Raw genomic sequence first — 16,636 nt, 5'->3', positions numbered from 1 at the left:
TATTACTGTTTCCTTCAAAAAGACATGTGCAACTTAAAAACTGATGGGACTTCAAAATTCCCATGACTTTCTCATTTTATGTCTGACTAAAACGAAACCACTTTCATTCTTTGTTTGATTTAAGTTAAGATTATCTAAAATCAGCCGAAGCATGGCTTGGTGTTGCTCTTCAAACCACAGATCAAACTCTAACCTTTCCCTGACTTTCTTAACAGCTTAAAGTATGTCAAAATATCTTTAAAGTAATTACCAATGTGAATATCTTCTGCTATAAATCTCTACTTATCATCCGTACATTCTAAAACGAGTTTACATCGAGAGTAATTAAAACAAACGATAAACGACATTGATCGTCGGTGGGCCTTTGTAAATTCCCCCATCACAGATATTGAAAATGCAATTTAGAACCTTCGTTTCTTCCCTTTGGCCTTGGCTTAAGTTGTCAAAATACGGTGCACTGAATGTGGGATATATATCCGCTGCATCTTATCGATGTCCTAAGCTATGAAACGCATATATAGATTCAAGACTCTAAGATTTTTCACTCGCACCACCTGCCTTTTTTCACGGAGAAGGAAGGATATAACTTCCATCAAACGACTTACCTGTGATTTCCGCAGCGGGGTCGGCGTGTGGAAGGACTTGAAAGAATGCTCGGCTCTCGCAGATCTACACGATCGGGGGAAAAAAAAAATAGAAAAGAAAACGATGCAATTCAAAGTTTAGCCCATTTGCACATTGAGGTGTTAACCTCATTGCAAGGCAGTAGACGGCGCCCCTTTCACACGAAAATCAATAGCATACCACACAGAATGTGGACATCAGTACGAAAAAAAAAAAAAATGACGTGTGTAAAGAATAAAAACTTCTTAAATTGCAGTCAAGCTTGCTCCTATCGATCGGAAATATACATTGACATGTGGGAAGACAAAAGATGATTCATTTATTGTTTATTCTTTCATCCCCCCCCCCCTTCCTCTTGTGCTTTTTGATGTGCTTACCAGTCCCAACATCGAGGGCTTGCACGTGCCATTAATTTCCGCTAATCGCATCCAATTACACTTGCCCCTCCCAACTTGTTTAACTCCATTGTATGCAATGCTCCCCCATCCCCCAAGTGGGATTTCCCCCTTTGTCCTTGGTTTCACCCCACCACTGGTCCCTTTTAGAGATGCTGACATCCCTTTCCTAGAATGTTCTTGGGGGTATCACTCGGAAATGAACAAATTGCAGCTTAAAAGAGGCATCCCAAATCCCATACTATGTTCAAGAGAGTGAGAATTACAGATAGCAAAGTTGTTCAAGTTCACGAAAGTCCAACAAAAGCAAGAAAGTTGTGTGAAGGTACATTGTGTAAGGTTCACATGTTATCATGGGCGACGATATTGGTCAAAGTTTCATAGTATGCAAATCAGATAGAGCTGACATCGCATCTTTTCTATTTACGTGTCAATTAAAAATATCACTTTTTTTTAACAATTGGTAAGGTTCAGCAACTTTTAGATTATCACAGCTCTATAGAACATATTGAAGCGCGGGGTATTCTGTTTTCCCTTCAAAGGCCATTTGAAGGGGAATACCAGCACATCAGGAGCATACACATAATGTAACAAAATTTCATAATATTATTTCCCCTATCTTCTTAAGAAGGAAAGTCAAGTGCTTTTTCATCATACAAGAAAAATCAAACAAATGTGGAATTATCTTTATGCTTCCTTCACATCACTAAACTGTAACATCACTAAGTATTGTCGTCCTATCCGGTGATGACGGCACATCAATTTAACAACTTTTAAACTGATATAACTTTTGAAAACATCGTCCGATTTCTCCTAAACTTCAATGACGCGTGTCTTCTAATATTTCTGCATTCACTGAATCCATTTATACGTATTATACAAAAATGTTTGGGGTATATTTTTCTTCAAACAGGAATTCCATTGACGCTTTGAGAGCATTCCAAAGGGAGCCGTGTAACGCTATTATCATCACCTCTATCATGTACACATCCAGCGATTTTTAACCATCACATCACCGTGATTTGCACGATATCGTGTGTTACTTCATTCCATTTAATGAACTTTCACTATTCACTTTATTGTTGTATGAAAAAGAAATAATAAACAACTAGAAATGTCGCTATGGCGACTGATGCCTCCGCCATAATGCATTATTCTCCCAATAGGTGTATAGTACAATGTCTTCACAATGTGTAATGACAGTTTCACATAACTGGCAGAAATATCTGGAATGTTCACTTTCCACGAACTGGATTTGCTATAATTGTCTATTAAAGAGTGCAGGTACGCATATTTGGGGAATTGAAAATTTTTACTTGACTTCTGACCGATCTTATTATAAGTTTATGCATTGAGTGTAATTTTCAAGGTATGAAGAAGGAGTGTAATTACAGTACAAAATATATCTTCTTTTTTTTTGCATTTAAACCTGACCTTTGACCCTTAACATTTTACCTTTGACCTTCTGGCTAGAAATTTCCAAGAGAATCTCCATTAAGTAATACATGTACATTTATATTAAATTTTAAAACTAATAAGGCAATCATTGCATATACTACTAGTATATGAGGAAAATAGTAACATTTTGAGGAGTTGAACTTGACCTTTGACCCCTGACTATTGACCCATGACCCCTAAATTCCCTACATAATCCCTGCCAGTCAGTACATGCATATGTACTAAGTTCCATGAAGATACATTGAACTATTTGCGAGAAAAGTAATATTGAAACATTTTCACCTAACCTTTGACCTTTTGACCTTTGACGTTATGACATGAAACTCTCTCTGGATAATCTTTACGCTGTAGTACATGTCTACACAAAGTTTCAAGAAAATAACTGCGGGCATTGCACAGATATGGGGGAAATAGCAACATTTTTAGCATTTGACCTTGACCTTTTGACCTTTGACCTCTTGCCAATGTCACTAAAATCTACTCAACTAATTGTCCCATCATACATCATCCTTGGACCAAGTTTGGTGAACGCTGCTTCATCCAGTTTTGAGTTGTCACGTAAACAGATAAATTTTAGGATTTGACCTTGATCTTTGACCTTTGACCTCTGTCCGATTTCACTGAAAAACTAATCAAGTAATTGTCCCATCATACATCATCCTCCAAGAAAGTTTGGGGAAATTTGCTCCATCAAGTCTTGAGTTATCGCGTAAACGGATACAATTTCATGATTTGACCTTGACCTTTGACCTTTGACCTTTAGCCGATTTCACCCAAAATCTAATCAAATCATTGCCCCATCATACTTCATACTTGGACCAAGTTTGGTAAAATTCCATTAAATATTACTCAAGTTATCGCGTAAACGAAAGCGGACGGACGTACGTACGGACGTACGTATACGGACGTACGGACGTACGGACGGACGGACGGACGGACGGACAACCCGAAAACATAATGCCTCCGGCACCACTTCGTGGCGGAGGCATAAAAAAATGATTGCCGTTCATTTTACTTGTTAAAAACTGAACTTGGCGGCTTAAGGTAACGAGCAAGTGTTCATAAAGCGTTTCAACTACAGAAAGTCATTAAATCTTCTACAGTATGCGTTGTTGAACACCAGGTGACCTGGGCAAAATTCGTAGTATTCTGGCGTAGCGCACCATGCAGATACCATGTTACATTATCCGTTATCGATTCGAGGTAGTCAGCACTTAAAAGATCGAAGCAGTTAGCACCATTCAAATGACAACATGAGCATACCTGCCAACATTTCAAGATGAAATATCTTACTCGTGGATTGCAAAAATCTTATTTTATATGCAAACTGAAGTTAAAAATCTTACTTTCGGTCAAATCTTCAGAAAATACACATGAAAGGTATATCTAAATATTTTTTAGAAATCTGATTTCTCTGACAGAATATCTGATTTTGCTATTTTTAACGTAAAAAAAAATCTTACTGAATCTGATAAAATCTTACTAGTTGGCAAGTATGCATGAGTGATTGTCAAACTGAAGTGTAATCCGTTGTGACTTATGTTGTTGCTAACATTATCAAAGAAGTATGTGATGACGTAATAATGATGTAAGCAGTACGCACGACACATTGATCGATCAGTTCTGAGTATTCACGACAGGCGCTCAGAATCATTGCTATTTCGTAGGCAATTTCACTCATTTGGGAAAAGCATGTAAAATTGCACTTGACATTACATGAAACCAGGTTACAAATGTAAAGAAACAAAAACCGAAACAAAGCAGATCTGAATGCAGTAACTCCCTCTCTCTCTTCTCTCTCTCTCTCTCCCCTCTCTCTCCCTCTCTCTCTCTCCCTCTCTCTCTCTCTCTTCCATGTCATCTCTCCAAAAGTCAAAACAACTGGATGATTGGCGCGGTTCAAACTCTCTTAGGAAACTTCGGAACACACGCCAAAAATCGTCAATATAATCAAATTTCTTGATAAAAACTCTGAAAAACTTGACAGTGGATAATATGTTGCACATCGTATAATCTAATGCCATCCGAAATCTTTCAGGTCCTCTAAGTTAAACCATGCTGAAATTGACTTCCGTATATAAAAGTAATCAAGCACACGTTTCTTTCTGTTTTTGTTTTTGTTTGTGTTTTTATAAATTGGACACGAGATGAAAAAATTAAAAGAAATGTAAAATTTTCCGTTTGTTTTGTCTGTTTTTGTTTTTGTTTCATTCATTTTATTTCATGTCATTTTCTGTTTTATCCTACCTTATTTTATTTCATTTCATTTCATTTATATAACTTTTCATTTCATTTCAATTCATTTTATTACATTTCATTTCATTTTATCTATTTATTCATTTATTCATCTTTTGATAAACTATGGAGTTGTCACATAAGCATAGTTCTTGGGAGTCTTACAACTTTACCTAAACCTCTCACGCCATCAGCAGTAAGATTAGTCCATCGGGGTGGGTCGACAAATTGCATAATGTATAAACGGATGTATCAACTTTTTATTTCACAATGAAGATCATTTCAAATGTGGTTAAATTTTGCTGAGTCAGTAATATGATCTTCGCCCCTGCTATACTGATGCCTGCTTAAAACAGAAATCTTAATTGGATTGCTTGATTTTCTAATATTTCCGTTACATAGACATCACATTTATATAACATTGGCAAATAAATTCTCCGGTCTGAAATTGCAATGCTCATGATGTTTGATCAGTAAAACTTGGTGGGGATATACAGTATGTCCAAAAAAATACAAACGGATTTGCACAATGATAAACTCCCAATATGATTAAACTGTCTAAATGTTACTTCGAGAGCTTAAAACATAACATCTTAGCTCTATTTTGCAGAAAACCCAATTCAATTTGGTTAAGCGGTCACAGAGAAATGTGGATTGTTGTAAAGCATGTCATGAGTTTGATTCTTCCAAGTTTAGCACTTGGATGCTCTTGGTACTGCATATTGATGTTGAACACAATGGACAGAACTTGGAGGGAAGAGATCCCTGACATGCTCTACAAAATTCCTCCTTTCTCTTTGACCACTGAAGCAAATCAAATGGGGTTTTCAGTAAGATGTGGGCAATGAGTTATAGTTTCATACCCTGAAATTATATTTGGATTGATTCATTATTTTTAAAGCTATCATTGCGGAGGGTCCAGTTGCATTTTTTTTTTTTTTTTTTTTTTGGGGGGGGGAACATATACGGTACTGTTTTCTCTCTGAAGTCATTAGAAGCAGATGTTTGCTTGGTTTTAATGAGGCCTGGATGTTGAGTTCTTTTGAGGGTTTTTTTTTTTTTTTTCATTACATACCATTAGCAATAAGCTGCATTCCCCACTTGAGACCAAAGATACAGAGCGACGTTGATTTCAACTCCAATCTGCTTAATCAAGACTGGTTTTCTTGTATAATTCTCAAACTCTACGAAAAGTCCAACATTTGTGGGGATTGGAAGACGTGACTCAGCATCCTACTACGAACACCCTTGTAGATATTACACCGTATACAACATTTTGTACTTTGTCAACAGACCTTCACGTAAATAAATATCAAAAAAGAAAGAAAAAGAAGAAGCGAAAGGTAAATCCGGCCTGTACGAATCCTCGGTGTGCATCGGGAGTTTTAAACAGCAAACTCTCACTTAAAACATTCTGAGAACATCCGAAGGGATCTAGCCCTTGACAACTTTTAATAAGTCAAGATACATCGTGAATCGGTTTCCTCAATTTACAGAGAATTCCAGTCCTTGGTGAGCCATTGTAACTGTTGCAATCTTTCACAGAAAAGTTTTTCATTTCATTTTCCTGGTTATCTTTTTATCTCTTCTCTTTTATTAGGGTTAAACTAACATCAGCCTTGGTCTGTAGACATCGTGAAAAGCCCACATGATTTTTCAGTGATTATCCAGTATGAATCTACAATAATGAAGACCTATTCAAGCTCCTCACTTCCCCTGGACCCCCCTCTGACAAGCCCTGTGTGTGCAGCCTGTTTTTGCGGGCGAGTTTTCTGTAGAGGGTCCCCGCCTCTGGGTAAGAATTGGCACCCCGGGGTTCCTTTCCCCCCACAGTCTAAACCCTGACACCCTATTAATCTCCAGTGTACCCCAGCACAATGGCGACATAAAAGAAAAAGGGGCTGGGATTTTTTAAGATAACATTAGCATAGAAAAGAGCAACATGAGGTCTTGAAAACAGAATGAGAGAAAGAGAAACAGACAGACAGACAGACAAATAGAGGGGGAAGAAAAGCATTAGGAAACTTCCTGGCTCCAATTGCAACATGTGCAAGGGGTAGCAAGAGTGATGAAGCGGGACCAACTACAGTCCCAAATTACTGACTGGTGGTGAGGGTAACTACAGGACGTTCCGTCCGATCCGGATGGTTTAAAAATACTATTTAAGAAGGTTATAAAGTCGCAAAGCGTAGCAGCCAGATCTCTATATTCCCAACATAGCAATGCAATCCCTGGAGGCAAAATTATTTTTCCCGCATAAGTTCCGGACCCCAAGTCTAAAAACTTCAATTTATTGACGGAATAAACGGCAATATAATGTGAGATACTATTTGTATTACATGCAATACTTTCGGTGTGTTGAAAATTTTAAAAGTTCAATAATTTAATTAAGAAATGTAGTACCCCCCCCCCCCAAAAAAAAGCAAAAAGTGGGATTTGAAGCAAAAAGTGGGATTCGAACCTGGGACCTCGAGTGTATGGTCTGAACGTATACCATTTGCCACACGAGATATCGCTGCAAGCAGACGTTCTTTTTCCATTCTTAGAGCGCCTTGTTAATGATTACGTCATACGGTCTAATGAATATTCATACATTCTCTCACGGGGTCCGGAACTTATGTGGGAAAGATAATTTAGCTCCCTGGAGGTTATTTATTCCTCCTCCACCCCCCCCCCCCAAAAAAAAAAAAAAAAAAAAATTGGCAACAACTATGGGTGATTCGAAGTACTTTAATACCATTGTTAGTTTATTCATAGTGCCTATGATTTAAGCATGGTATGATTATATCAAATATGTGTGTACATTGTCAGCTTTTCTTGGGTGCAATTTTCGCCAAGACCAAAAAGCACATCAGCGCAGATTATTCCCCTCCTGAGTGCCATGTGCAATGGTATTACCCGCTAATTCTTTAAATCTCAATTCTGTATACCAAGCACTGAGCATACGTCAAAAATTATTGGTCGCAACGTTTGTTCGAGTTTTGTTTCGTTTTGTTTTGTTTTAATCATTGCTTACGATACTAGGACAAAACTATAATAACTAGGCTAAAACTATAATTCATTTTTATCATTTTGTATCGTTTATCATTACTGACATAACTATTCAATGAGGCAACAAAAAAAAACGGTAAGACGGCTCTTTCGATTTCGGTAAAATCATCTAACATCGAAGGAAATGGGCAGTTCAGGATCCAATTTCATAAAAGATGTTAGGATAGCAGCTCTTGCTGAAATGGTAACTTCCAATAGCAACAGCCAATCAGAAAGCTGGATTCTTGTCGTTACTATGACAATTGCCATTCCAGCAAGAGTTGCTATCATCATATCAACTTTTTTTTATGAAATGGGGCTCAGAACTGTCATTTTGATGACGTGATCTATGATAAAATCTTAAGAAAGGACTGGAATTTTAATCAGCTTTACAGAATGTCCTTCTCCTTCTAAGCCATACAACTGTGATGGAATCACGAAGGAGGTCAGTGAGTAGCGAGTCTTAGATCTGCGACGCCAACGCTAAAGGCGACGCTATTGTAGGCTAAAAGTGAGGCTCTGCACATACGCGATACAGCTGTTTTCATTGCCCAACTCTGGGAGGCTGCGTCATCTTAGCGTTCGCGTCGCAGATCTAAAGGAAAGCTCGCTATTGTGTAAATGAAACTTGAACGAAGAAAAAAGAAACTACGTGTATCTAATATGACCATATTGAAGTCCCTTTATTCTTTGGTTGTCTTCAGTGACATTTTCAATGGTCTCCGTGTTGCTTTCATCCACAGCAGGGTTTTTTTTTTTTTTGGGGGGGGGGTTTGTGTGTTTTTTTTTTTTTGTGTGTGTTTTTTTTTTTTTATTTTAATCTGCTGTACGTGTGGAACATTTACCACTCAAACAAACTAACCCGAGTCAGTACCAACACCATTATTTTGACTTCGTGAAATATACATGCATTTTAATGTGATAATAATTAAAGTAATATCGAGTTACTTCCCTATTTTAATAGTACTTGATGAATATTACATTATAGAGGAATCTTCAAAGTAAATCGTATTAAGATACTACTGTAGTAAATTAGCAGTACCTTATGTAATGATTTAACAGTCCAGTCCCTTATGTATAACGCAACATGGGTTATCTAAAAGTGGCCTGCATAAGTGTACCTGATCCGACCATATCACTTATCTAGATGGGCACCGGTCCCAACATGGCCGGATATCTGAGGACGGACCATCTCTAAGCTGGTCCGTTTAGACATGAGTGTTTGTTTGAGTTGAAGAAAACCTTTAATTTCTGGTCTAAAAAAGAAACTGGAGTTTCTGGAGTATATTGAAAGCATCTTCTATTAATCTATCTTCAGAAATGAGATGATCTATTTTGTTTGCTTACTTCAAAGAGATTCGCATCACCTTTAGCCTCAGCTGTCAGGCTTCATGCATCCATCACGTATCCAAATGGCAGACTGAGTTGTCTTCCTTTTTTTCTCTGTCTGTCTGCTGTCTATATGTCTGTCGGTCTGTCTTTTTATGCTGAGAAGTGGGGGTTGCTAAAGTGCACTTCTCCTTTCATTTGGCTTTGTAAACTGACATCACAAGTTTGGCTTCCCTAGGTTCCATTTAATTAAAGGACAAGTTCACCTTCATATACATAAGGATTGAGAGAATGTAGCAATATTAGTAGAACACATCAGTGAAAGTTTGAGGAAAATTGGACAATCGATGCAAAAGTTATGAATTTTTAAAATTTTTGTGTTGGAACTGCTGGACGAGGAGACTAGTACAGCTTGTGATGTCATATGAGTACAACAGTATAAAGAAAATGTTAAGAAAACTCAACATATTTTAATGTTTTTCGCATGATAAAAGAGCATTTGACTTGCCTCTTTCTAAAGGCAGGGGGAATGATATTACCCATAACATATACTGGTAACGAGTCAAGGGAATGTGTGCTTTTTTCAAAAGATGAAATTTTGTGAAATTCTCTCTATATTTTCCTTATAATGTTGTACGCATGTGACATCGTACACTGCAGTAGTCTTCTCATCCAGCGGTTACTGCACAAAAACTTCAAAAATTCATAACTTTTGAACGGATTGTCCGATTTTCCTCAAATTTTCAATGATGTGTTCTACTTATATCGCTACATTTTCTCAATCCGTATGTTTATGAAGGTGAACTTGACCTTTAAAGACCTGTTAGGTTCATCCACATAATTATAGAGTGTCTACTGTTCCAAAACATTCTTGGGTAAATATTGCCTCATTGTTTCACATATATATATTTTTTTCTTTTTTAAATATCTGAAACTTTAATTAATACTTCATATATATTTGTATACAAGTACTTGTATATGGCAATATAAAGATAAGAAAATAATTCAAAATAAAACATGTTTGCATCTTTTTAATGTCAAATGGTATTAATGACATACAGTCACATCACTTAAGAGCCACTTCCACAGACAGGTGTTAATCACTTTTCAATGTGCTTATATACCATTCTGTTAAAATATGGATGCATCACTTAAAAATCTGATGAGAATAAAACTGCACTTACTCATTTACACAATTGTCACACTAGTATTCTAACTTAGTATCCTTGAACTTCTCAGAATCAGATGTCGTCCGTTCTGTCTGTCTGTCTGTATCTTTGTTTCCATCTTTCTCTGCTTACCTTTAAGATTTAACCAGCCCTTTCTATATACAGTGCATTCCCATTATAACAAACATAAGGTTATAATGAACTTCTCCATACAACGTAGTAAAAATTCAGGTCCCAAAATTATCATTTATATATCTTTATATACTTAATTGGTCAGCTACATTGTATGACAAAATTTTCTTCTCTCAATGTCTAAAATTTTTACAGACTGTATATCCATCAAGTTTAGAACTTTTCCGTCGACCAAGGTCGACTTAGGCCAGAATGACTGTACATTGTGTCAATATTCTCGACTAGTTATGACGAATTTAATAGATTTTCAACTTCCTTTTGCAATCATCCATGTGTCACACTTTCTACGTTCTCTCCAATAACCTTTCTGCCAACAAGATCTTTAGTGTAAGTACTGATTCTTTCCTGAAAGTCGGGCATCTCTTTGTAAATATTCCTGCAGCAAATGAAATGACTAATTTGTAATTGACATCTCACTTCCTCTAATAATGCTCCCAAAACGGTTTCGAACCAACCACTTTTCTCGCTATCAAACCTGGCTTACAATTTTTCTTCTTTTTATAAATTCCTGTCATGCGGCCACATACCACAAATTTGCTCCCATAATTTCACTCCACACACTTCCACTCCCATAACAGCCTTATAAGTTTCAAATACAAGAAAAAAAAGAGAGAGAAAGAAAGAGAGAAGAAGGGAGGAGAGAAAAAAAGAACAGTCCCTACTTTTGCCTAAGGGGGTAGAGTCCCCAAGAGTGCGCTACCAGTGCCCCGTACAATAACAAAGCGCCCTGCGAAGGGGGAGGCATATTCTTTGGAAGCAATGACCCTTTTAAGTGCGGGATTAGCGCCCACAAAAAGGCTACAGTGCGCCGCTAAGTGTGGGCTTTTCTGCCACAAAGCCATTGCTCTATTAACTTCGAGAGTATGCGAGTTTAATTCCCTGTTTCTCTCTCTCTATGAACCCCCTCTACCAGCCCCTGATTCCCCCCTTCCCCCCCTCCCCCCCCCCCCCCCTACCAAATTGACAATAGTCTAGTATTGGTGAACTAAAGGGAGGTCATGGTAAGGCTGTCACAATAGCAAACTCCGTCTGTCCACAATAGAGCTCACCGAATAATTGGGGTTATGCTCAGACTACATTAATGAATACCACCGAAGGAAAAGGGGGGTTATAACCCCTGCACAGCGAAAAAGAAACAGAAATATATTAATAATAACACATGACATAATATATATCTGGAACAAACTGTCAGAACTCCTCAAGATCAGCATGCATCATTTTGTAATTGATTTATGGAGTTTCTTGCGCTTGCACTGTGTAAAGAATACAGCAGGACTATCAAAGCTGTTAAACACTCAACATATACACCCATAATGGGAACTAACATGCGATGTTGAGTGAAAGATTCTTCTCACATTCCATTGCTTTCAGTACCGGTTTCCCACTAGTCTGTGGGTGGAAAAATACCATCCCTTCAAATTGTTACAAGCTTAGAGCTGTGTGAATGCAGCGACATGGATTCGTATGTCTACAAAGCTATGATGAGGGTTGCCAACATCCACCCCATTTCTTATCAGGGAGACTGCAAAAGAGCAATCGGAAAGATACTCGTATTGTTACCTCCGTCAACGGAGGAGGTTATGTTTTAATTGGCATTGGTTTGTTTGTAAGTTTGTTTGTCTGTGTGCAAAACAACTCAAAAAAAGTTGTGAATGGATTTGGAAGAAACTTAAAGGAAAAGTCGACAATGACACAATGATGATTAAACGTTGGTAGCGATCCAGGAATTTTTATGGATTTTTGAAGGATTTTTAAGCCGTTGGCAGATAGGATCAATGAACTTGGGAGTTAAATCTGCGCATATTTGAGGCTTGCATGGGCGTACTAAAGCGCGGTCTCTGCTCGAGCGAGGCACTGAATAGCTGGAAGCTGATGGCGTAACAAAAGGCTTCTATATTGGGGAATGGGGCAATTTTCAGCATGCATGTAAGAGTGGAAATCACTGATATCTATGGAAGAACAAGATCAAGTGGTGGAAATCAGCTGCTTGGAGGAGGTTGATGCTCTTAGAGTGCTTTTCAAGTTAAATGTGCATCTCAAAGGGCTAAATCAGGAAGGCAATAAAAAAGTACAATTTTTGCATTTTCACTTGACCTTTGACGCCATGGTCAAAACTTTCCCAAGCTAATCTTTATCTGGTAATGCATGTATACACTCAGATTCAAGAAAATACCTTCAAGCATTGCATATTGTAGCTATGGAGAGATAGTGAAATTTTACGAATTTGACCTTGACCTTTGACCTACAGCATGAGCTTGGAACAGTTGATAGGCACAACTTCCTCCCCTCATACGTGTACATCATTACATATGTAAAGTTTCATTAGGATACCTCCAAAATTGTCCACATAATTGATTACGGACAGAAAGACAGACAAACAACCCCAAAGCATAGTGCCTCTGGCAACACTTCGTGGCAGAGGCATTAAAAAAAAAAAAAACATAAAACAAAAAACAAAAAACCTCCAGCATAAAAGTTTGAGAATTATGCAGTTACTACCATCAAGATACCTGTGAAGAAATATCACCATTCTTGCCAACATTCGGAAATAAAGAATAGGAACAAAAGCAAGCTAATAAACTACTTCAGAATTGTTTAAAACTTACATCACTATTTAGGGAAAATCTTATCATGGTGTAGACAGCCACTAACAAATTTTTAATCTTTTATGGAGCAGATAACAATATCAACCACAATGATATTTTTGCAGTTTCATGTTTATACAATACCAGACATAATGGAAGTATAACTGCTGTTAAAATTAGAGATCTTGCCTCCTCCTTCCTTTTCTCTTCATTATTTTCCTCTCCCTTTACTGTTGATTCTAGTTCCTTTTTCAACACAGTTAACAAAGGATAATTTGTTCGTTTTGTCTACTGTAGGTCGCACTTACCTACAGACCAGTTTCCTACTGGATGGGACATTGAGAGGATTCTGCCAGGACACATGGGGGCGCCCTTCTGTTCTGGGTGTGCCCGGTAGGTTGAACCTGCCCGGGGTGCGTTCCCGGGGCCGGAGATTCATTGAGTGGTGGGAGGGTGTCTTAAAGATGATCTCTCCATTCTTCCCTCTTGAGGTCTTTGTTTGATGGGGGTTCCCCTTCACACCAGACCTGAGAATAACAAGAAAGAAAGTAGTTTGTTTTATTTGTTTGTTTGCTTGTTTGTTTGTTTTCAACAGACATGATCTGGCACAATGTACTTTGCATTCTGGTGGGTTGATTACAAAGTACTCAGTGAGTTATAGCTTTACGGAGTCTTGGTTGAACTGTACATATAATCATAAATCATTTTTATTATCATTATTATGATAACCATAATACAACGATATTGATATTACCAGTAAGAGGTAATCATAATACAAGGAATTTGAAGTAAGAAATATGTCTAATATACAAAACTTGTTTGTCCTAAATATTTTCAACTGTATGTCACAAACTTGTTTGTTTAAATTCAAATTTGTTATAATACTTTCATCATCACCATCACACTGTCACTGAAAAAGTGACAGTTTAAAAACAGAACATGCTTTTAAAGCTTGTTATGAACAGGTGTACACCTTGACCGTATTCTACCATTATCTCGATGGTACTCACAACATCCACAACTGAAATAGCCATTATTCTTCAAATGACAGTTTATTTCCTATAACTTTCCAAAATTGATGACATGTTAGGCATTCCTGTAACTCAAACAGATAGTACTGTCCACCTGCAGGACAAGTTCAACAATTTCCATAATATACTGATTATGGTATGCACCAAGCAACCTCCTATTTGTGGCTTACCTCACTTCGCTGAGAGAAAGCGCTTGGTAGTCACCCAGAACCGACAGCACCCCATCAGGTGTTGAGTTAAGACTTTCCATGGATGAAGCTTGACGTGATGCTGAACGCAAGATGGGCGGGGTACTTGAGGGGGACGCCAGCTGACACCTGTTCTCTTTGTCTGGGGACAGCACTATATCCGGGCTGACGGCATGGAAGATGTCTGGAGAGGGAGGGCAGGGTGACAGAGCGGCATCCCTGATTGCACTTCGCGGTGACCTGATGCGGTTGCCGTGACGACGAGATGGAGAGGCATTGTTGCTGTGGAGTTGTGGTGCTTTTGACTTTGCTTGCTGTGTTTGGACAAATTGCCGACAGTAAGGAGACAGCCATCCGCTTCTCCTTGCCACCACCACAGGTTTCACTGCTCCTCCCTTGGATGAACTCTGCCGGTTCCGCGGACTGGACATCTTCGCCCCCGACAGACGCTTCTTGCGGACAGACCCACCAGAACTGCGCCTCCTTGGCGATGGCGTGGACATTTCGCCGACGTCTTGGAGCGGATGGGAGATGGAGGTAGCTGGCATCACTTCCGTGCCAAAGATCTGGGAGTGGAGTTTCCCAAACATCTTGCTCTTACCAGCGGATCTCGGCGTGCTTCCCCTCAAGCTGTATCTTGGGTTGACAAAAGATGTTGGTCCCGCCTCACCATCATCAACTTGATGTTTGTCACCTTGGACTTTCTTCACTTTCTCTGCTTGAGTACTGGTGGTATTTTGACTGAGTACTCTGGTGTCAAACTGAAGCTTTGGGTACGTAGAAGTTGCTGGCTGCTTGTGCCCCTGACTTCGTTTGTGGGTATTTCCACTCATCCCCTCTTCCAAGTTGCCAATGGACACCAGTCCCCGCTTATGCTCCTCCTTGTCAAGAGCGTTGGTGTGACATCGCGCAGGTCTCGCCGTCCCTGGTCCTCTATTGTGGCCTGCGTGATGCCGGTGTCTGGTCCTCGATGGCCGGCCTGCACCCGGGGCAGGCCGCCCTCTGGAGGACTCTACGGGAGGAGGAGGAGGATCTTCCAGACCTCGCTGGCTCCTGGGGGTGAACATGTTGACAACACGCTGGAAGAAACCGCCATTGGCTGTCACTGCTGATGACACATAAAATTGAAAATGAGACGGAGGAATGAATGAATGCGATTTACTCAGGTATCTCTGTAACATCATGAATCACAAACATAATTTGGTACACCATGGGGCTGCACAAATTTATTCTGGATAAGAATTGTATAAAGAATAACTTGCCAATAAAAGCTCCTTTGACACATATTTGAGTATGCATCTCAGTGTTACTTTAAAACATAATATTGTCATGGCATTAGATTTTCACAAATTGGAGCCGACGGCTTTTCTCGCGGCATGAAATTTTTGCAAACTGCCTCTAACATTCAATGCATGCATACAGTGTAGACAAGAACTGTCATGTGCATTTTAATTTTGCAAATCTTGGCGAAATTCATGAAATTAAAATGCACACAAACATTCCTTGATATACAGTATATGCTTCCTGGTTCAAAGAAACATTGTTTTCAAGATATAAAATTGATCAAAGCAACACAAGCATAAGAAAATTGTTTGAACTTCTGAAAGTCATGTTCATAACCAACAATAAATATATTATGGCATGATATTTACGAAATCACAATGGCATGATTAAAACAGAACAAGATCTCAAAGAACTGTATGGTATTTAAACTAGTAGTATATAGTGTAAGTAGCATATAGTGTGTTTTATAAAATGGGTTCAAGAATGTAGCCAATAGGAAGCTCTGAAATGAGACACACCTCCTTCCTTTACTTCAGTACTATTGCACTGCCTGTAATCCTATGGTAGATTGCCGATCGTCTGTGCGCGCGGCGGCTCCTTTGATGAATTGCATGCATACGCGTACGCGCTGTCAATCCTGTAAACAACTTCTAGTTCGGGCTGCCGGCCGGCCGGCCTGTCTTCCCTTGTGCATAACATATGTGGCGTACGTACGTATACTGTACTATACTATACATATACGTACACTTTGTACAGTACAGTAGACCAAGCGTTATGGGACCGGACGCGTACATGGAGTCACTTTGAAGAGCAAATCCAACGATTTAGCAGGTTAATTCTCACGCCGTTTTCAGAGTATGTTGTCTAGTAGGCCTATATGAGGAGTCTATATCAAGTCTTTAAGGTAAAGGGTGCATATTCTATGTAAAATAAGTAAGTTTTCATGCGGGTGTCCGGAAACCCAACCCCCCATTATACTTATACTGTATGTGCGGGACTTCCGCGAGTGCGACGTGCGTAAAAGTTTGGGACGAACATCTTCGGACGTCTTGACCCACAAAGGTACGTGAAAAACGCTGAAAAATGATGTTAGTTTTCGAATTTTCGACCCATTTT

General features: G+C 38.9%; 1 protein-coding gene across 1 annotated transcript in view; it reads right to left on the bottom strand.

Moving 5' to 3' along the window:
• LOC140235842 (uncharacterized) overlaps positions 1 to 16,636 on the bottom strand; it is a 42,172-nt gene that overhangs the window by 13,573 nt on the left and 11,963 nt on the right. Inside the window, 4 exon segments of the mRNA XM_072315840.1 lie at positions 606 to 669; positions 13,326 to 13,500; positions 13,665 to 13,678; positions 14,201 to 15,344. Coding sequence (XP_072171941.1) covers positions 606 to 669; positions 13,326 to 13,500; positions 13,665 to 13,678; positions 14,201 to 15,344 — 1,397 coding nt within the window.

Source organism: Diadema setosum, chromosome 12, assembly GCF_964275005.1.
Source record: "Diadema setosum chromosome 12, eeDiaSeto1, whole genome shotgun sequence".
In the NCBI taxonomy this organism is placed as follows: Eukaryota; Metazoa; Echinodermata; class Echinoidea; order Diadematoida; family Diadematidae; genus Diadema; species Diadema setosum.
Note: the sequence above shows the minus strand (reverse complement) of the source record. Positions and strands in the feature narration are given on the sequence as shown.